General features: G+C 53.5%; 1 protein-coding gene across 4 annotated transcripts in view; it reads left to right on the top strand.

Annotated features, from left to right (window-relative positions):
* The window catches only part of LOC100593010 (3-phosphoinositide-dependent protein kinase 1), a 71,800-nt gene that overhangs the window by 44,375 nt on the left and 11,897 nt on the right, over nucleotides 1-15,528 (top strand). For all 4 annotated transcript variants that reach the window (XM_030798915.1, XM_030798912.1, XM_030798913.1 and 1 more), the window contains 5 exons: nucleotides 3,513-3,588; nucleotides 7,372-7,440; nucleotides 7,684-7,780; nucleotides 9,508-9,681; nucleotides 12,783-13,000. In XM_030798915.1, the coding sequence (XP_030654775.1) occupies nucleotides 3,513-3,588; nucleotides 7,372-7,440; nucleotides 7,684-7,780; nucleotides 9,508-9,681; nucleotides 12,783-13,000 (634 nt within the window). The remainder of the gene's footprint in view (nucleotides 1-3,512; nucleotides 3,589-7,371; nucleotides 7,441-7,683; nucleotides 7,781-9,507; nucleotides 9,682-12,782; nucleotides 13,001-15,528) is intronic.

The raw sequence follows: 15,528 nt of genomic DNA, 5'->3' as shown, positions 1-15,528 counted from the left end.
TGCACCCTGCTGAGCTCTCGTTAGTTGTAATAGCTTCTCAGTGGAGTCCGCAGGACTTTGTACACACAGGATCCTATCATCTGTGATTCGAGCTAGTTTTATTTCTTCCCTTTCAACCTGGCTGCCTTTTGTCTTCTTCCTTAATTGTCCTGGCTGAGACCTCTCTCTAGTTTGGTGTTGGCTGGATGTGGTGAGCCGGGCACCCTGGTCTTAGGGAGAGCGTGCAGTTTTTGGCCATCGAGCACGATGTTGGCCGTAGGCCGTGCGTGCCCTTTGTCAGACTCTGGGCCCTCCCTTCTCTGCCTCGGCTGTTCCATAGTTTTGTCCTGTAGAGGTGGGGAGTTTTTGTTAACTGCATTTTCTGCATCTATCGAGATGATCCTGTGTTTTCCTTAGTGCTTTATTGTAATGAGATGCAATGCATTGCTTTTTGTATTTTGAACCAGCCTTGCACTGTGTCATACATCCTCTGGGTCATGGTGCCTAGTCCTTTTTAGATGTTGCTGCATTTGGTTTGCTGGTGCTTCGTCCAAAGGGTAGTCACATTTTGTGGAGCGTTTTTCTGTGCTTCTTTGTGGGTTTATGGATAAGATGGCAGCCGGCACCCTTGGCTTTGAAGAGAGTGTGGGTGTCTTGTGAGCTCAGGATCACTTCTTCAGGTCTTCCCTCCCACTGCCCCTCCCAGTATGACTGGCAGATCTGGGGGACTATGGGTGGTCCATGGAGTTTCTTTGGTGAGGGTGGAGACAACAACCCAGCCGAAACCCCACTGTCTCTTTCCCCAGTGTCGGTAGCCCCGTGGCATGCGGGGCCAGCAGCGGCCAGTGCGGGGCTCTGGGCCTGAGTTTACAGCAGCTGGACAGGCGTGAGCTTGGCCGGTCTCTGAGCTTCCAGGGAGAAGTAGCTAGGTGGTCTCTGAGGTTTCCTAACGCTCTGTCTGGGGCTCTCAGCTCGGATGTCACAGATAGAAGTCAGGGGATCTCTGAGGCTGGATAGGAGGAAATTACTAATTTTCACTAACCCTTCAGCAAAGCGTACCATTTCCTTCCAATGAACATCAGCAACAAATGTCTGTCATCAGAAGTCACAGGTGTTCCCATGTCCTGCTGCAGGGGTCCCATCACGGTAGTGACACCATGCCAGTTGTGCCGAGCACCGCTGCCGGGTTACTGCGGCGTGACCTGCTGCTGTGTCATGCAGGTCACGTATTACTACATCACAGATCCATTACTTCAATAATTTGATACGTGTATTGGATTATAATTGCTTTCTCCTATAGTCCTGTGTATTTTATGCATTTGGAACATTACTCCGAGGGTAGCCATCTTCTCCACACTCTAGCGGCGCTGTTTGTCTCTAGATTAAACCAAGGACAGATGTCCTTTTCCAAGGGGATGACTGCGTATGCCCGGAGGCTTGGAGTCCCACCTTAAGGAAGGTGTGGCAGAGGAATCGAGGGTGAGGGTGGGCAAGCCCTGAGGAAAGAAGGGAGGGTGGGAAGACCCTGGGGGAGCTAGGAGCAGCTGAGGTTGGAGAGGGCAGGGAGGGATTCCGGGAGATCTGAGCCCATAGCTCGCTTGCAGGAAGCTTAGAACAGCAGCAGCAGCGAGCGTCCTAACAGCACGGCGGCTCACTATGCAGCGCTCATCGGAGAGATGGGGTGGGTGTTGGCCTCACAGATTTGCTTTGTGCGCACTGTGGCTGTTTAAAAGCACATACGGCTCTGTGTGCTGCACGACAACCTCAGTCATTGAATTATGCATTATATACATCTCTCCATAGGAGACAAACATATTTTCAGACTTTTTAATACTGGCATTTAAAAAAGTACAAGTCTCCTGGCTAACACGGTGAAACCCCGTCTCTACTAAAAATACAAAAAATTAGCCGGGCGAGGTGGCAGGCGCCTGTAGTCCCAGCTACGCGGGAGGCTGAGGCAGGAGAATGGCATGAACCCCGGGGGGCGGAGCCTGCAGTGAGCCGAGATCGCGCCACTGCACTCCAGCCCGGGGGAAAGAGCGAGACTCCGTCTCAAAAAAAAAAAAAAAAAGTACAAGTCACAAAAGCAACGCTCGATTATAGTAAAGAACGGAAACGCTGAACATGTAGATGGAGCAAGTGGCGTCCCGTCCCGCCAGCAGACGCAGCTCTCGTCGCTGTGCCACGCCGGACCCTGAAGGACAGAGCATGGAGAGGGAGCTGCAGGGTCGGGGAGGCAAACATCTTTGTGACTTCTGATGCTCATTGGAAAATTGCCCCCAGAAGCGATGCCATTTGACAGCCCCACCCGTAGCGCTGCGTCTGTCCCCTCAGATCCCTGCCAGCGCTATGTATTTTTATTCTTTTTTCCCTTTGCCAATGTGATAGGCTGTCGTGTTTGAATTTGCATTTCTTTGATTCTTTGCAGGGTTGAATGGCTTCGTTTGTTTTTGGCTCTTGGTTTGCTTTTCTTTCCTCTGGGCCGGCGGGGGCGGGGTGCGTGTTTGCGGATGTCCTTGGTGTTCTTGGCAGGATCATTGAGGGTCCTGGCAGGATGCAAATGCAGCCACAAAGTGTTTGTTTTTTGTCTATTATTTGAGACAGGGTCTGCCTCTATTGCCTAGGCTAGAGTACGGTGGCGCCATTGTGGCTGACTGTACCCTCAGCTTGCTGGGTTCAAGCGATCCTCCTTTCTCAGCCTCCCAAGTAGCTGAGACTAGAGGTGCACCACCATGCCTGGCTAATTCTTGAAATTCTTTCTAGACACGGAGTCTCACTATGTTGCTCAGACTGGTCTCAAACTCCTGGCCTCCAGCAGTCCTCCTGCCTTGGCCTCCCAAAGCAGTGGGACTGCAGGCGTGAGGCACCGCACCTGGGCAGTCATGAAGTCCGCAGAAAAGCCATTCGCTGAAGGGAATGAGTCCCCGCAGCAGAAGCTGTGAGGTTCTCTCAGCCTGGCCGGAGGAGGGCAGGTGGAAGGGACAACTCGGAACCGGCCCACGGGCAGGGCCGGTGTGGGCAGCAGCTGCGTGGTGGCCCCGGGCCAGCTCGTGCTGTGGCTCTGCTCCATCACAGCTCCTCTATGGAGGAAGGCCCTTGGGCTGGAGGCCTGAGTCTTGTTCCCTTTGTAGCGCCTCAGCTCCCAAGCTGTTTGTGATGGAAAGGAGGTTGTTCTGGCCTGCAATGTTTATTGTGTGCCTGGGCACGTTTGGATACCCCAGGTCCTGCAGTGAGCCAGCCAGCGCCGTGTCCTCATGCCCTCCGTTGAGCGGGCGCCACCGGAAGAATGTACTGGCCATTTGTTTGCAGCTCGCTGTCCAGGCGCGTGTCGGATGGGGGCACCAGGGTGCAGGGCGCCGGTGTCCAGGGGTCAGGCAGGCGTCTTTGAGCCGGTGAGCCGTGAGCCAGCCCTGGGGTGCCCTGGACAAGTCTGGCTCCTGGGGGTGCGTGGTCCGCCATGTGCGACACCCACCGCGCAGCCCTTGATTGTCACAGATCGTGAGTCCGAGTGTGACCTTCTCTCTCCTCTGCAGCCAGGGCCAACTCATTTGTGGGAACAGCGCAGTACGTTTCTCCAGAGCTGCTCACGGAGAAGTCCGCCTGTAAGAGGTAACCACTTTCATCTAAGCCGTTCTTCCCTTTTCTTTAACATAGAAATTAATATTTGAGAGAGTGAATTTTGTGGCCTTTAAGTAGCTAAGCGTACTTGGAAAGAAATTAGCATTTCGCATTTTAAAGCGTATTTTTCGTGGCTTACATACACGTGATACGTTAGTGTTGTATTCTAAGCTTCCTGGGTTTGCTGATGCTTTCTGGTTGCAGATTGAATCGTTTGGGTTTTTTTTTGTTTTTGTGTTTTTGTTTTTTTGTTTTTTGAGACGGAGTCTCGCTCTGTCTCCAGGCTGGAGTGCAGTGGCGCGATCTCGGCTTGCTGCAACCTCCGCCTCCCAGGTTCAAGCAATTCTCCTGCCTCAGCCTCCCGAGTAGCTGGGACTACAGGCGCCCGCCACCACGTCCAGCTAGTTTTTGTATTTTTGGTAGAGACGGGGTTTCACCATGTTGGCCAGGATGGTCTCGATCTCTTGAGCTCGTGATCTGCCCGCCTCGGCCTTCCAAAGTGCTGGGGTTACAGGCGTGAGCCACCACGCCCAGCCTAATCGTTTCTTTGGGAAAAACTAGAGTGAGGAAAGCGTGGCTGCCGTGGCTTCCTTGGTGCTGCCCCCTGTCGGGGTGGAGGGCAGGGAGCCCGGCCTTTGGGTTGCTCGGCCACACACCAGCGGCAGTGGGACGGGGTCCCGCAGAGCGCAGGGAGGCCCTGGAGGGTGCGAGTATGGGAGGGGGGAGGCGTCCAGCAGGCATGAGGGTCTTTGAGAGACATAGCTGGGCCTTGGTGGCAGCCTCCGTAGTGAAAATGAAAAAAGTGCAGATGGTACAGGGGCTGCAGGGCCGGTGCAGGTCAGGGAAGGGGAGAGCGGAGAAGCGCCAGCCAGGGGACCACCGGCGGTGTGGGGGAGGATGTCCAGGGAGCTGACGACAAGGGTTGGTGAGAAGTCTGAGGTGCTGTCTAGGGTGGCTGGGAGGCAGGCGGCAGGCTGAGAGGCAGCATCAGAGTCTGGAGTTTCAAGTCTAGGGAGCAGTTTTGTGGAATGAGGGTGGGGCTGGGGTTCCTCCTGTCCCGGGCCAGGCAAGTGCTGCTGAGGGCTGGCGTCAGCTTCGGCTGCTGGTGCTCTCGTGAGTCGACAGGACCACAGGAGTCCCACGCTGCCACTCTCCTGCTCCGCCGGGTTACAAGGGGCCACCTTCCTGGAGTGAAGTGAGCCACTCTGAGAGAATGAATGATTCTGGGGACGGCAGTTCCCAGACGGATTTCTGAGCTGGACAGCTTCAGGAAAAACTGTGGGAGGTGGGGCCGTGGCACAAACGTGATGGGAGGGTGGAAGCACTCTGAGCACTCACTCAGGGTCTCGGCTGTCTCCAGGCTTTCTCGGTTTTGTTCTTTTAACTTTTTTCAACCAGCAGATACTGAGTTCTCTTTTTATTATTATTCAGTTATTTTTTAAAATGGAGATGGGGTCTCGCTGTGTTGCCCGATCTCGTCTTGAACTCCTAGGCTCAGGTGATCCTCCCATCTCGGCTTCCCAAAGTGCTGGGATTACAGGCGTGAGACATGGCGGCCAGCCAGATACTGAGTTCTTAGCGTGGCCGGACACTGCTTTAGGTCAGAGCTTCCCAGCTGGAGTGATTCTGCTCCCCAGGGGACACTTGGCCCTGTCTGGACAGTTGTAGTTGTCACAGCTGGAGCAGGGGTATGGCTGGCATCCAGCAGGGGAGGCGAGGATGCTCAGCATCCTGCGACGCAGAGGACAGTCCCTCCCGCAGGTGGGGGGCGCGACGTACCCGGCTTTCATAGTGCGTGTCGTCGCCACCTAAGAGCCAGCGTTTCCTTGTTTGTGGATTTTACTTTCAGAGTGGAGGCCACTTCAGCATTGGTGCAGAAAGATCTCCAAGCTCTACGAACATACGCACAGGATCCTGCCCTCCGCGAAAAAGGAGGAATCTGTGTTCACGTTTTCTCATTTGCGCGTTTCAGGTTCTCTGAAGGGATAGACACTGAACGGATGATGGTAGTTGTCTATGGGGTGAGGGAACAGGATTATGAGGAAGGCATTTCTGCATCTCTTTTTATGCTTTTGAATTTTTTAATCGTGTGATATTAAACATAGTTAAGAACTTTTATTATAAAGAATTGAAAGAGGCCAGGCGTGGTGGCTCACGTCTGTAATCCCATTACTTTGGGAGGTTGAGGCTGGCAGATTGCTTGAGGCCAGGAGTTCGAGACCAGCATGGCCAACGTGGCGAGACCCTGTCTCTACTAAAAGTAACAACAATTAGCTGGGCCTGGTGGCGAGCGCCTGTAGAACCCAGCTACTCAGGAGGCTGAGGCAGAGGCAGAGGCAGAGGCAGAGGTTGCAGTGAGCCGAGATTACGCCGCTGCATTCTAGCCTAGGTGACAGAGTAAGACACTGTCTCAGAAAAAAAAAAAAGAAAGAAAGAAAGAAAAAAGAAAAATTAATTATGAAGAGTTTTTAGAAAATAAGTCTCCAATCCCACTTATAGTCACAGATAGTAATTGGACGCACAGGTATATGTCTTTCCAGTCATTTTTTCTATGCATTTTGTAGCTGTTTGCGTGGCTTTTATGCCATTTGAGTCATATTGGACAAGCGGTTTTGAGCCCTGCATGATTATATAATGGGCGCTTCCCCAGGTCATTTGAATGACTTGTGGGTGTCTTGATCAGTGTGTGGTTTTGTGTCGCATGAACAGATTGTGGTTCATGGGCCTGTTTCTGTACTGTTGTGCGTTGAAGGGGTTTCCATTGATTCACACACTGGCATGTGTCTGATGTGCCACCCAACCTGCACGGGCAGGAGGAGGTCTCTTTGCCTGGGGTTGGGGTGGGGGTGTCCTGTTGTCCCTCTAGTGGGCGAGACGGGGTGTGCTGGGCTGAGTGAGGGGCCGCCCTAAATTCCTCGGTGTGGAATTCGGGAAGCGGCATGACTTGGTCGAACTGAACGTTTATTTGATACACCCTTGGTACATGTGTTTTCCAGAAGTGTAATACTGGCTTCCCCTTCTATTTTGTATCGTATTAAAAAATACATAAATTCTAAAGTAAGTGTTTATGATAAAACATCCGATAATTCACAGAGGTGAAAAGCTACCCCCAAAATCCCTTTCTGCTTAAATTCCACGCTCTGGAGGGGACCCCGTGAAGGTGCCAGGCACAGCTCTGCCCCCGGCACCCCTCTTCTCTCTGCTGCTTCCACACTGAAAGGCGGAGGCTCTGCTGCCTGTTTTCTTTTGTTGCTCCCCATTTGAACTAAACACTGAAGGAAGTCAAGTGTGAATGTTAACGGTCATTCATTTTGCCTGTGCCGCACTTTCCTGCCCCTGGCGAGCCCTCCACCAGCACTGACCGGAGGGCGCTTCCTTCAGCTTTCTTGGTTGTCTTACTGGAACAGGGTCAGCCCCATCCTCTCCCATCCTGCCCCCTGCCTGGTCTGTAGCCACGTGGTGCCAGGAGTGAGCTCTGCTCTGCTTCAGGATGACAGGTGTATGTAGATGTTGGTAAGCCCTGTTGGAAGCGGCGAAGCTCTGGGGACAGCTGAGCGACCGCCGGTGCCTGTTGCGTGCAGACCCTCTGGGCCCAGGCCGCAGGGAGGCTTCTCCAGAGGGCGGGCTCTCCACCCTCACACCCAACTGGTCTTAAAGGTCTAGAAGTGCGTTAGAGGTGAAACTGGGGCCGTGGAGACAGAGTGGAAAATGGACTGGGCTTGTCGCTTATATTTTACACATGTCTTTGTTTGTTTGTTTTCCCCTACCTTAAAGTTCAGACCTTTGGGCTCTTGGATGCATAATATACCAGCTTGTGGCAGGACTCCCACCATTCCGAGCTGGGTAAGGAGACAGCGTTGCCTGGGCCTTGGAGCCTGTTGGGGTGCACCCCACCGGCCGGCAGTCCCTCCCAGCAGCGAGGTGGGTGGGGGAGGGCAGCACTTGGTGCCGTGCCCAGGTGGGGGGCTCTCGGCGTGCAGGGCCGGGGTGCGTTTGCCATGCTGCGAGGCCGGGGCGCTCATCCCTGCGTGTGGAGGCTTCTGGGACCCTGCCTGGGATGACTTTTTTTTTTTTTAAATTTTACAGAAACGAGTATCTTATATTTCAGAAGATCATTAAGTTGGAGTATGACTTTCCAGAAAAATTCTTCCCTAAGGCAAGAGACCTCGTGGAGAAACTTTTGGTAAATATTGTGAATTTCCTTTTGGAAAGGTGATCCCGGACACCCTGAGTCCTCTGAAACTGCTTTCTGAGTGGCTTTCCTGGAGGCTCCTGTGTTCACAAAAAATGGTGTTCTTAGGGTTAATAGTGAGTGTAGATAATTACATCTCGTCTCGCCAGGCACATTGGCTCACGCCCGTAACCCCAGCACTTTGGGAGGCTGAGGCAGGCGGATCACCTGAGGTCAGGAGTTTGAGACTAGCCTGGCCCATATGGTGAAACCCCGTCTCTACTAAAAATATAAAAATTAGCCGGGCACGGTGGTGGGCACCTGTGATCCCAGCTACTTGGGAGGCTGAGGCAGGAGAATGGCTTGAACCCGGGAGGCGGAAGTTGCAGTGACTCGAGATCGCACCACTGCACTCCAGCCTGGGCGACAGAGCGAGGCGCCGTCTCAAAAAAAAAAAAAAAAAAAAAAAAAAAAACCAAAACCAAAAACCCAAAGTTTTGAGTACTTATTTTCACTTCTCAGTATCTGCTGGAGAGTACCCGGTACCGTTCCCCATCCCCCCGCCCCCTCCATCCACCACAGAGCAACTGGACGGGGAGGCAGACCCTGGGATCCTGTGCTGCCTCTCAAGGCTCGGCCCCTTTCCTCACACAGGTGAAAAGGAATCTCAGTCTCAAAATACAATGAACAGCAGCAAGGATTCTTTTACAGTGTATAGTTAAAAATCCTAAAACAAGAAAAATTGAGTAATTAACAAAGAGAGCGAATCATCACTGGGACCAGCATGCTCCTGCGGTTGTGGAGTGGGTGTTGCTGGGACCCTCGAAGGCCGCAGAGCTGTCTCCTCCAGGGACTGATCAAGCCCACACCACAGCCCAGGGGAAAGAGGTGAGACAGGTTGGGAGAAGCCAGTGGCTGTGGAGCCTAGCGATCCTGGGGCCACCTGCAGGGGCAGGACTGACCCCGCTCCCAGAGTCGTGGTAAGGAGGGATGTCCAGGGCCAAAAGCACAGGAAGGTCAGGAAACTTCTGTTTCTAGAATATAAACTGATACACCTTTCCCAGGCTAACCTCTCTTCTCTGTTTTACCTGGGCCGGTCTTTCAAATTTTCCTGTAGCTGACTCTAAAGCTGAACTGTACAGATGTCACGAACTGGGGTCTACAGCCATCTGCACCGTCATAACCCCAGTCGCTCCGGCATCAGTAACTTAAAATGCTGTGCAGTGTTGAGCAAATGCTAAATGGTACAGTAATTTCCGTTTATTTTAAAATATTACTTTCTTTTATTATTCCTGCTACAGTAATTTCCTGTCAAGAATCAGGCACTTGGAAATTGAAAGAGACTTATAATGAGATGAGATAAATTTTTTTTTTTTTTTTTTTGGAGATGGAGTTTTGCTCTTGTCGCACAGGCTGGAGTACAATGGTGTGATCTTGGCTCACTGAAAATTCTGCCTCCCAGGTTCAAGCGATTCTCCTCCCTCAGCCTCCCGAGTAGCTGGGATTACAGGCGTGGGCCACCACGCCCAGCTGATTTTTATATTTTTAGTAGAGACGAGTTGTCACCATGTTGGCCAGGATGGTCTCGAACTCCTGACCTCAGGTGATCTGCCCGCCTCAGCCTCCCAAAGTGCTGGGGTGACAGGTGTGAGCCACCACGCCCGGCTACCAGGTTTGGGTTTCTTTGGTCAGAATCACGTTTTCACCCTGGCAGTGACTTGTCTTGATTGTTACTTAAGGTTTTAGACGCCACAAAGCGATTAGGCTGTGAGGAAATGGAAGGGTACGGACCTCTTAAAGCACACCCGTTCTTCGAGTCCGTCACGTGGGAGAACCTGCACCAGCAGACGCCTCCGAAGCTCACCGCTTACCTGCCGGCCATGTCGGAAGACGACGAGGACTGCTATGGCAATGTAAGCTGGCCGGGATGGCGGGCGAGGCGGGTGGCTTCATGCCCGTGCGCCAGACCCACGTGTGATTTGTAGCCGAAAGGGGAGGGTGTCTCTGCCAGTGCGGCAGGCCTGTTGGTGGTTGTAGTCTTTGCTGCCGTGAGGCAGTGGCGGGTGAGGTGCTGGGTGGGTCGTTTTTTCCTCATTTCCGTGGCCGGGAACAGGCTAGTGAGTTTCCACGCAGAGGGTGCTGCTAGAACCGGACACCGAGCACCCCCGGCACTGGCCCCGGCGTCCCAGGTACGGGGCCTCCTGCCCGGCCTGTCGCATCTGCGCTTGGCTTGGTGCTTGTACAACTGTGCGTCCAAGATGCTCCAGAACACTGCCTGTCTTTCCACAGAAACCCCCGAGTGTTGTGTGCTTGAACTTCTGGGACGTGGCGTTGGCGGGGACACTGGCACCGTCTGCTTCAGTGCTGAGTAGGCTCTGAGGCTGCTGGTCTCCCAACTTGACCACAGCCATGGCGTCTTCAGCACGCTTTGCTCTTTGAGCTTCTTGTAGAGAACGTGGACCGTGTGCCCAAGGGACCGAGGGTGTTGTGAGAGGCAGGCATGTCGCCCATTTCAGCCTTGTTTCCTCTGAGTTCCTCTTGCCACCCCCACCGTGACCTCCTCATACTTAAGTGTTGTTATCATGAGATCCATTTTTCTGGTTTGACTTCTGTCACCATGGCTTACTCTAACTGGCACCGTGTACGGAGTTCCACTTTCCATGACTGAGGAAGTCCAGATTTTATTTATTTATTTGTTTTGAGACAGGGTCTTGGTCTGTCACTCAGGCTGGAGTGTAGTGGCGCGATCTCGGCTCACCGCAACCTCTGCCGCTCTGGGTTCAAGCGATTCTCCTGTCTCACCCTCCCGAGTAGCGGGAACTGCAGGTGTGTGCCACCATGCCCGGCTAATTTTTGTATTTTTAGTAGAGACAGGGTTTCGCCACATTGGCCAGGCGGGTGTGGATCTCCTGACCTCAAGGGCTCTACCCGCCTTGGCCTCCCAAACTGCTGGGGTTTTAGGCATGAGTTACTACACCCAGCTGGGAATTGTAGATTTTATCTAAAAGTCATCCACAGCTAAATTTCTGCTAGTGTCAAAGTTTCCCAACGCCCCTACCTGCTGTGTAACGCCCCTCATCCTCCCGACATCCTTTGAGCCCAAACTCTAAGGGAGCCAGGCTTGGGGAGCAGAGTCTGTGCTGCCTGACGTGGCCACCTGCAGCTTTCATGTATGCAGAGGTGTGGGAGCCCCGAGGCCCTCGCCCCCACCCTCTGTGCCACCCAGCTGCTCCTGCATGGTCTTTGGTCACGGCTGGCAGGTGCCGTGGGGCTGCAGTGCTCCTCCTGCTGGGCCTGCTGTTGCTGCAGAGGTTGTGCTCGGGACTGGCTGGTGGCTGTTCTCCCGTGGGCTCTGTGCTCCTTTCCTCCCAGGGAGGTAGCTAGGCTCTGAAGGAGCAGCACAGGCATCAGTTGTCTCCATTCTCAGTGCCTGGGGAGCTTTTCTGAATGTGGGGGTGTGTGTGCTTACACTTGCTGCATACCTGCGCAGGCCCCTGTGCCTGGGCCTACGGAGAGCTGGGGCTGCTTGATACGTGGCTTCTGTTGCTGTCTATGAAGTTGGACTCCATGTGTTGGCAGCTGACTGTTAGATGGCCCATCCTTAGCTCTGAACAGCTGTGTGGTTTGAAAGCCTTGGAGTGGGTCCAGACAGGGAGCTCCCAGGCCAGACCTCACACGGGGACAGTGAGTGAGTCTTGGCAAAGGGTGTCAAGCATGGAAGGAGACTTCAGGGCTGTACCTCCTCCTCCCTGCAGGGCCGCACCCCCTCCTTCATGGGGAACGGGCACTGGGTGTCCCCTTCAGCCAGGGGTTTGGCCGTGGTACCTGCCCTTGGGTCATGGCGGGAGGAGAGCAGGTGGTTCGTTGGCTCCTGCTCTCCTGAGGTCCTGCACGTGCCAGGGCGGGGTGACTGTTGGACAGTGTTGGAGACAAGCAGGCTGGGCAGGCCCACGCCCCGTGAAGGGGTCAGCGTGGAGGGGCCAGCAGCGTCAGCCGTTTCCACCATGCCCGTTGGCGAGCACCTTGCTCCAGCCCAGCTGGGTGCGAGGCTTTAGGGCTGTGGGGCGCGGCTATGGTGCAGCTCTAGGAGTGTGAGCACATGGGGGGCGCTCCGTGTGTGGAGGGTTGTGTGGGGCTGCAGACAGGCTGAGCTCTATGGGACAGCAGCCAGGGCCTGCGTCTGGAGGCACGGAGGACGTGGAAGGTCATGCCGCACTCTTATCCCAGCCATTGCTGATGGTGCCATTGCTGGTGGCACCTTTTCTTTCCCCTTGTCCGTGGCCTCAACAGAGCTCAGATGTGGGGCCTGTAGCCGGGGAGGTGGCTGCCCCTGCCCAGGGACTCTCTGGCCTTGGCAGCGTCAGGAGCGTGTTAGTGCACAGGCTGTGTCCGCTTGGCACGTTTATGAGTGAGTTTCCGTTGTCGACACTAGTTTGTCATTTTCCTAGAGTGACAGCGTTGTCTACAGTAAGTTCGGTTTATTTTTGCTGAGATTAAAAGGAATGTCGTTTAAACAATTGAATGTGTTTAGTCAAATCAAAATATTTAGCATCTACTGCAGACTCAGACTCCTAAGACACCTGGGGCCCAACGAGGTCTTGCTGGAGGCCTGCCTGCCAGCCGGTGCAATGGATCTGCCGCCAAGCCTCCTGGGGCCCCTTCTGTTTCCAGCAGGCATCCCAGCCCCCACCTCTGGGGGGCAGCACTGGCATTCACGGGGCCCGCAGGGTAAGGGCCCAGGTCCCCTCTTCCTGGAGAGGAAATCTGAGGCTTCGCCCCTCTCTGGCCCTGATTCCCATGGGAAGAGGAGCCCGACCAGGCAGGATCCAGTGAGGCCTCGGTTCTGTGGCCAGGTGTCCCATGGAGGAGAATCAGGGCTGCCCACCCTGTCACCTTGCGCCTTGCTGTGTGTGAGCTCCCGAGGCCTGACAGCAGCGGTGCCAGGAGGGGCTGGGGTTTGAGGACTGTAGAGGCAGGTGAAGGTGCGGTTCTCACTTTTCCTTCTTCTCTGCAGTATGACAATCTCCTGAGCCAGTTTGGCTGCATGCAGGTGTCCTCGTCCTCCTCCTCACACTCCCTGTCAGCCTCGGACGCGGGCCTGCCCCAGAGGTCAGGCAGCAACATAGAGCAGTACATTCACGATCTGGACTCGAACTCCTTTGAACTGGACTTACAGTTTTCCGAAGATGAGAAGAGGTTGTTGTTGGAAAAGCAGGCTGGCGGAAACCCTTGGTAAGAACTTACGGACATAAGCAATGCTCTTTGCAGAATTGCAGCGTGAACACGTGGGGGCTTATGGTGGGTGCCTTTGCCTTGTCACGGCCTCCCTCAGCAGCTTTGGGCGCTTGGCCAAGGAGCACATTGGGAGTGCACAGTTGGAAATGGATGCGTAGGAGGCAGCCGGCCCAGGGGCTGAGTGGGTTGTGACCGCCGGGCGCTCCCCCCCTCTGCCGGGCATTTGGACCTGCTGCTTGTGGCTGTGGAGTCACTGTGGTGTGGACAGACGCGGCCTGGACCTGGCCACTTGGGAGTTTATGAGGTTCACTGTTGTAGCCCCTCTTTTCTACATAGCTTTCCGTACTTGTCCATTTATGTCTTTTAAGGTGAGTGCCAGGGGCAGCGTGTGATCGAGGGCGTGCATGTTTTCAGGGCTGGGGATCTGTCCCGGGGGTGCCAAGAGTCTGCCTTTCCCAATGTTCTTGCCTGCCTGAGAGTGTTTTGTTTGATGCTCCAGAAACAAACTTGTGAATTTCTGTTTTATTCCTATTGAGGCAGATGTCTCCTGTGTTCATGACCATTTGTGTTTCTTTTTTGAGGTACTTTGTGTCCTTTGACTATTTTTTCTTGTTTTTTTTTTTTTTTTTTTTTTTTTTTTTTTGAGACAGAGTGTTGCTCTGTCACCCAGGCTGGAGTGCGTGGTGCGATCTCAGCTCACTGCAACCTCTGCCTCCTGGGTTCAAGCAGTTCTCCTGCCTCAACCTCCCAAGTAGCCGGAATTACAGGCGCCCGCCACCACACCTGGTTAATTTTTGTATTTTTTGATAGAGACAAGCTTTCCCTGTGTTGGCCAGGCTGGTGCATCTTTTTAACATGGATTTTTAAAAGCCGTGTGTATGGAGACTATTCCGTGTTGTATGTTTTGCAAGCATTCTTCAGTTTCTCTCCAGTCTTGATACTGTGTGTTTGTATGGAAGCTGCAAATTCTTACCAAATCCATCCTGTCCCTATTTATATTTTCTGTTTTCCATCTTAATCTGGTAAGAAGGACTTCCCTCCTAATATTTTTACCTGCTTGTCCCTTTTGCGTGGGCAGAGAGGAGCCCAAGGGGGTGGGGAGAGGGCCCTGCAGGAAGGCATGCTGGAGTGGAAGCCCAAGGCGAGGGGGAGTTGAGGGCCTGGCCAGGCAGGGACAGGACACATGCGACTTGAGAGACTTGTCGGCAGGAATGAGAGGAAGGAGCTGAGCTCTGGGCCACCCCAGCAAGTGGGGAAGACCACGGCTCTGTGCGGTTCGCCACACCTGTCTCTAGAAAACCTGTGCAGAGATGCTGGCAGGCAGCAACAGTCTATAGCTAGGGGCTCTGAATCATACCTAGTGTGATTGCTAGGGATGTTAATGTGTGCTGAGCAGGAGAGGAGGGCTTTTGATGGGAGCAATCTGAGCAGCGCTGTGCTGCGCAGCTCCAAGCAGCAAGGAGGTGTGTGCCTGGCTATGCAAGGAGCTTCCCGGGCTCGTAGGTGCTGGGGTCCCCACGAAGGGCTGCTGTGGTCACTCCAAGTACTTGGCCAGGAGCGCTTTCTCTGCAGAGCCCAGCTGAGAGGTGCTGTCTGCAGGTGTGTGTGTGTGTTTCAGCTCCTTTGGTGACTCCCAGAAGAGGTCCCTCTGCCTGGGGCTGTTCTTAGAGGGCCTTGGGGTCCGTCTGGGTACCTTAGCCTGGTGATGGCGGCAAGTCAGGGTACACGTTCTCCTGCCTGCTTCCTTTGTCTTCAGGGTTCTCTTTCCCCTTCCCCCTTCCTTCAGATTTTAGGTCCTTTTGGGAAGCTGATGACTCCTGAGATCTTGCAGGATCTGTCTGGCTGCTGGGAGGTCGTCCAGCACCTGCTCTTTACAGTAGTGGTTCGCATTCTCAGTGTGTGGCCACCAAATCCCCGAGGTCAGGACAGGTTTTTTTGTAATACTAAGATGTTATTTGCCTTTTTGCTGTCCTTCTCTGTGTGTATGGTGGAGTGTTGCAGTGACCACATGCTGTAGAATGGAATCTGTGTGCTTTTGGTCTTTTCTAAGGTCATAGGTTTTTGGTATCAATATGTGTTTTTTTTTGTTTTTTGTTTTTTAAAAAGAGAGTCTTGTTCTGTCGCCCAGGCTGGAGTGCAGTGGCATGATCTCTGCTCACACAACCTCCGCCTCCTGGGTTAAAGTGATTCCCCTGTCTCAGCCTCCTGAGTAGCTGGGATTACAGGTACATGCCACCATGTCCAGCTAATTTTTGTGTTTTTAGGAGAGATGGGGTTTCACCATGTTGACCAGGCTGGTTTTGAACTCCTGACCTCGAGTTATCTGCCCACCTCGGCTTCTCAAAGTGCTGGGATTTCAGGCGTGAGCCACCATGCCAGCCAATATATGCATTTTTTGAGATTAATAAATTTTCAGTATTTCTACTGAGCTCTTACTAGCTCTTCATTTATACCTGCTATAGCCTCTGTAATTTTATCATCCACTGAATCATTATTTTGAAATCCTGAAGTTTTCCTTGTGCTTA

Source organism: Nomascus leucogenys, chromosome 18 (genome assembly GCF_006542625.1).
Source record: "Nomascus leucogenys isolate Asia chromosome 18, Asia_NLE_v1, whole genome shotgun sequence".
In the NCBI taxonomy this organism is placed as follows: Eukaryota; Metazoa; Chordata; class Mammalia; order Primates; family Hylobatidae; genus Nomascus; species Nomascus leucogenys.
This window is presented reverse-complemented; position numbering and strand designations above follow the sequence as displayed.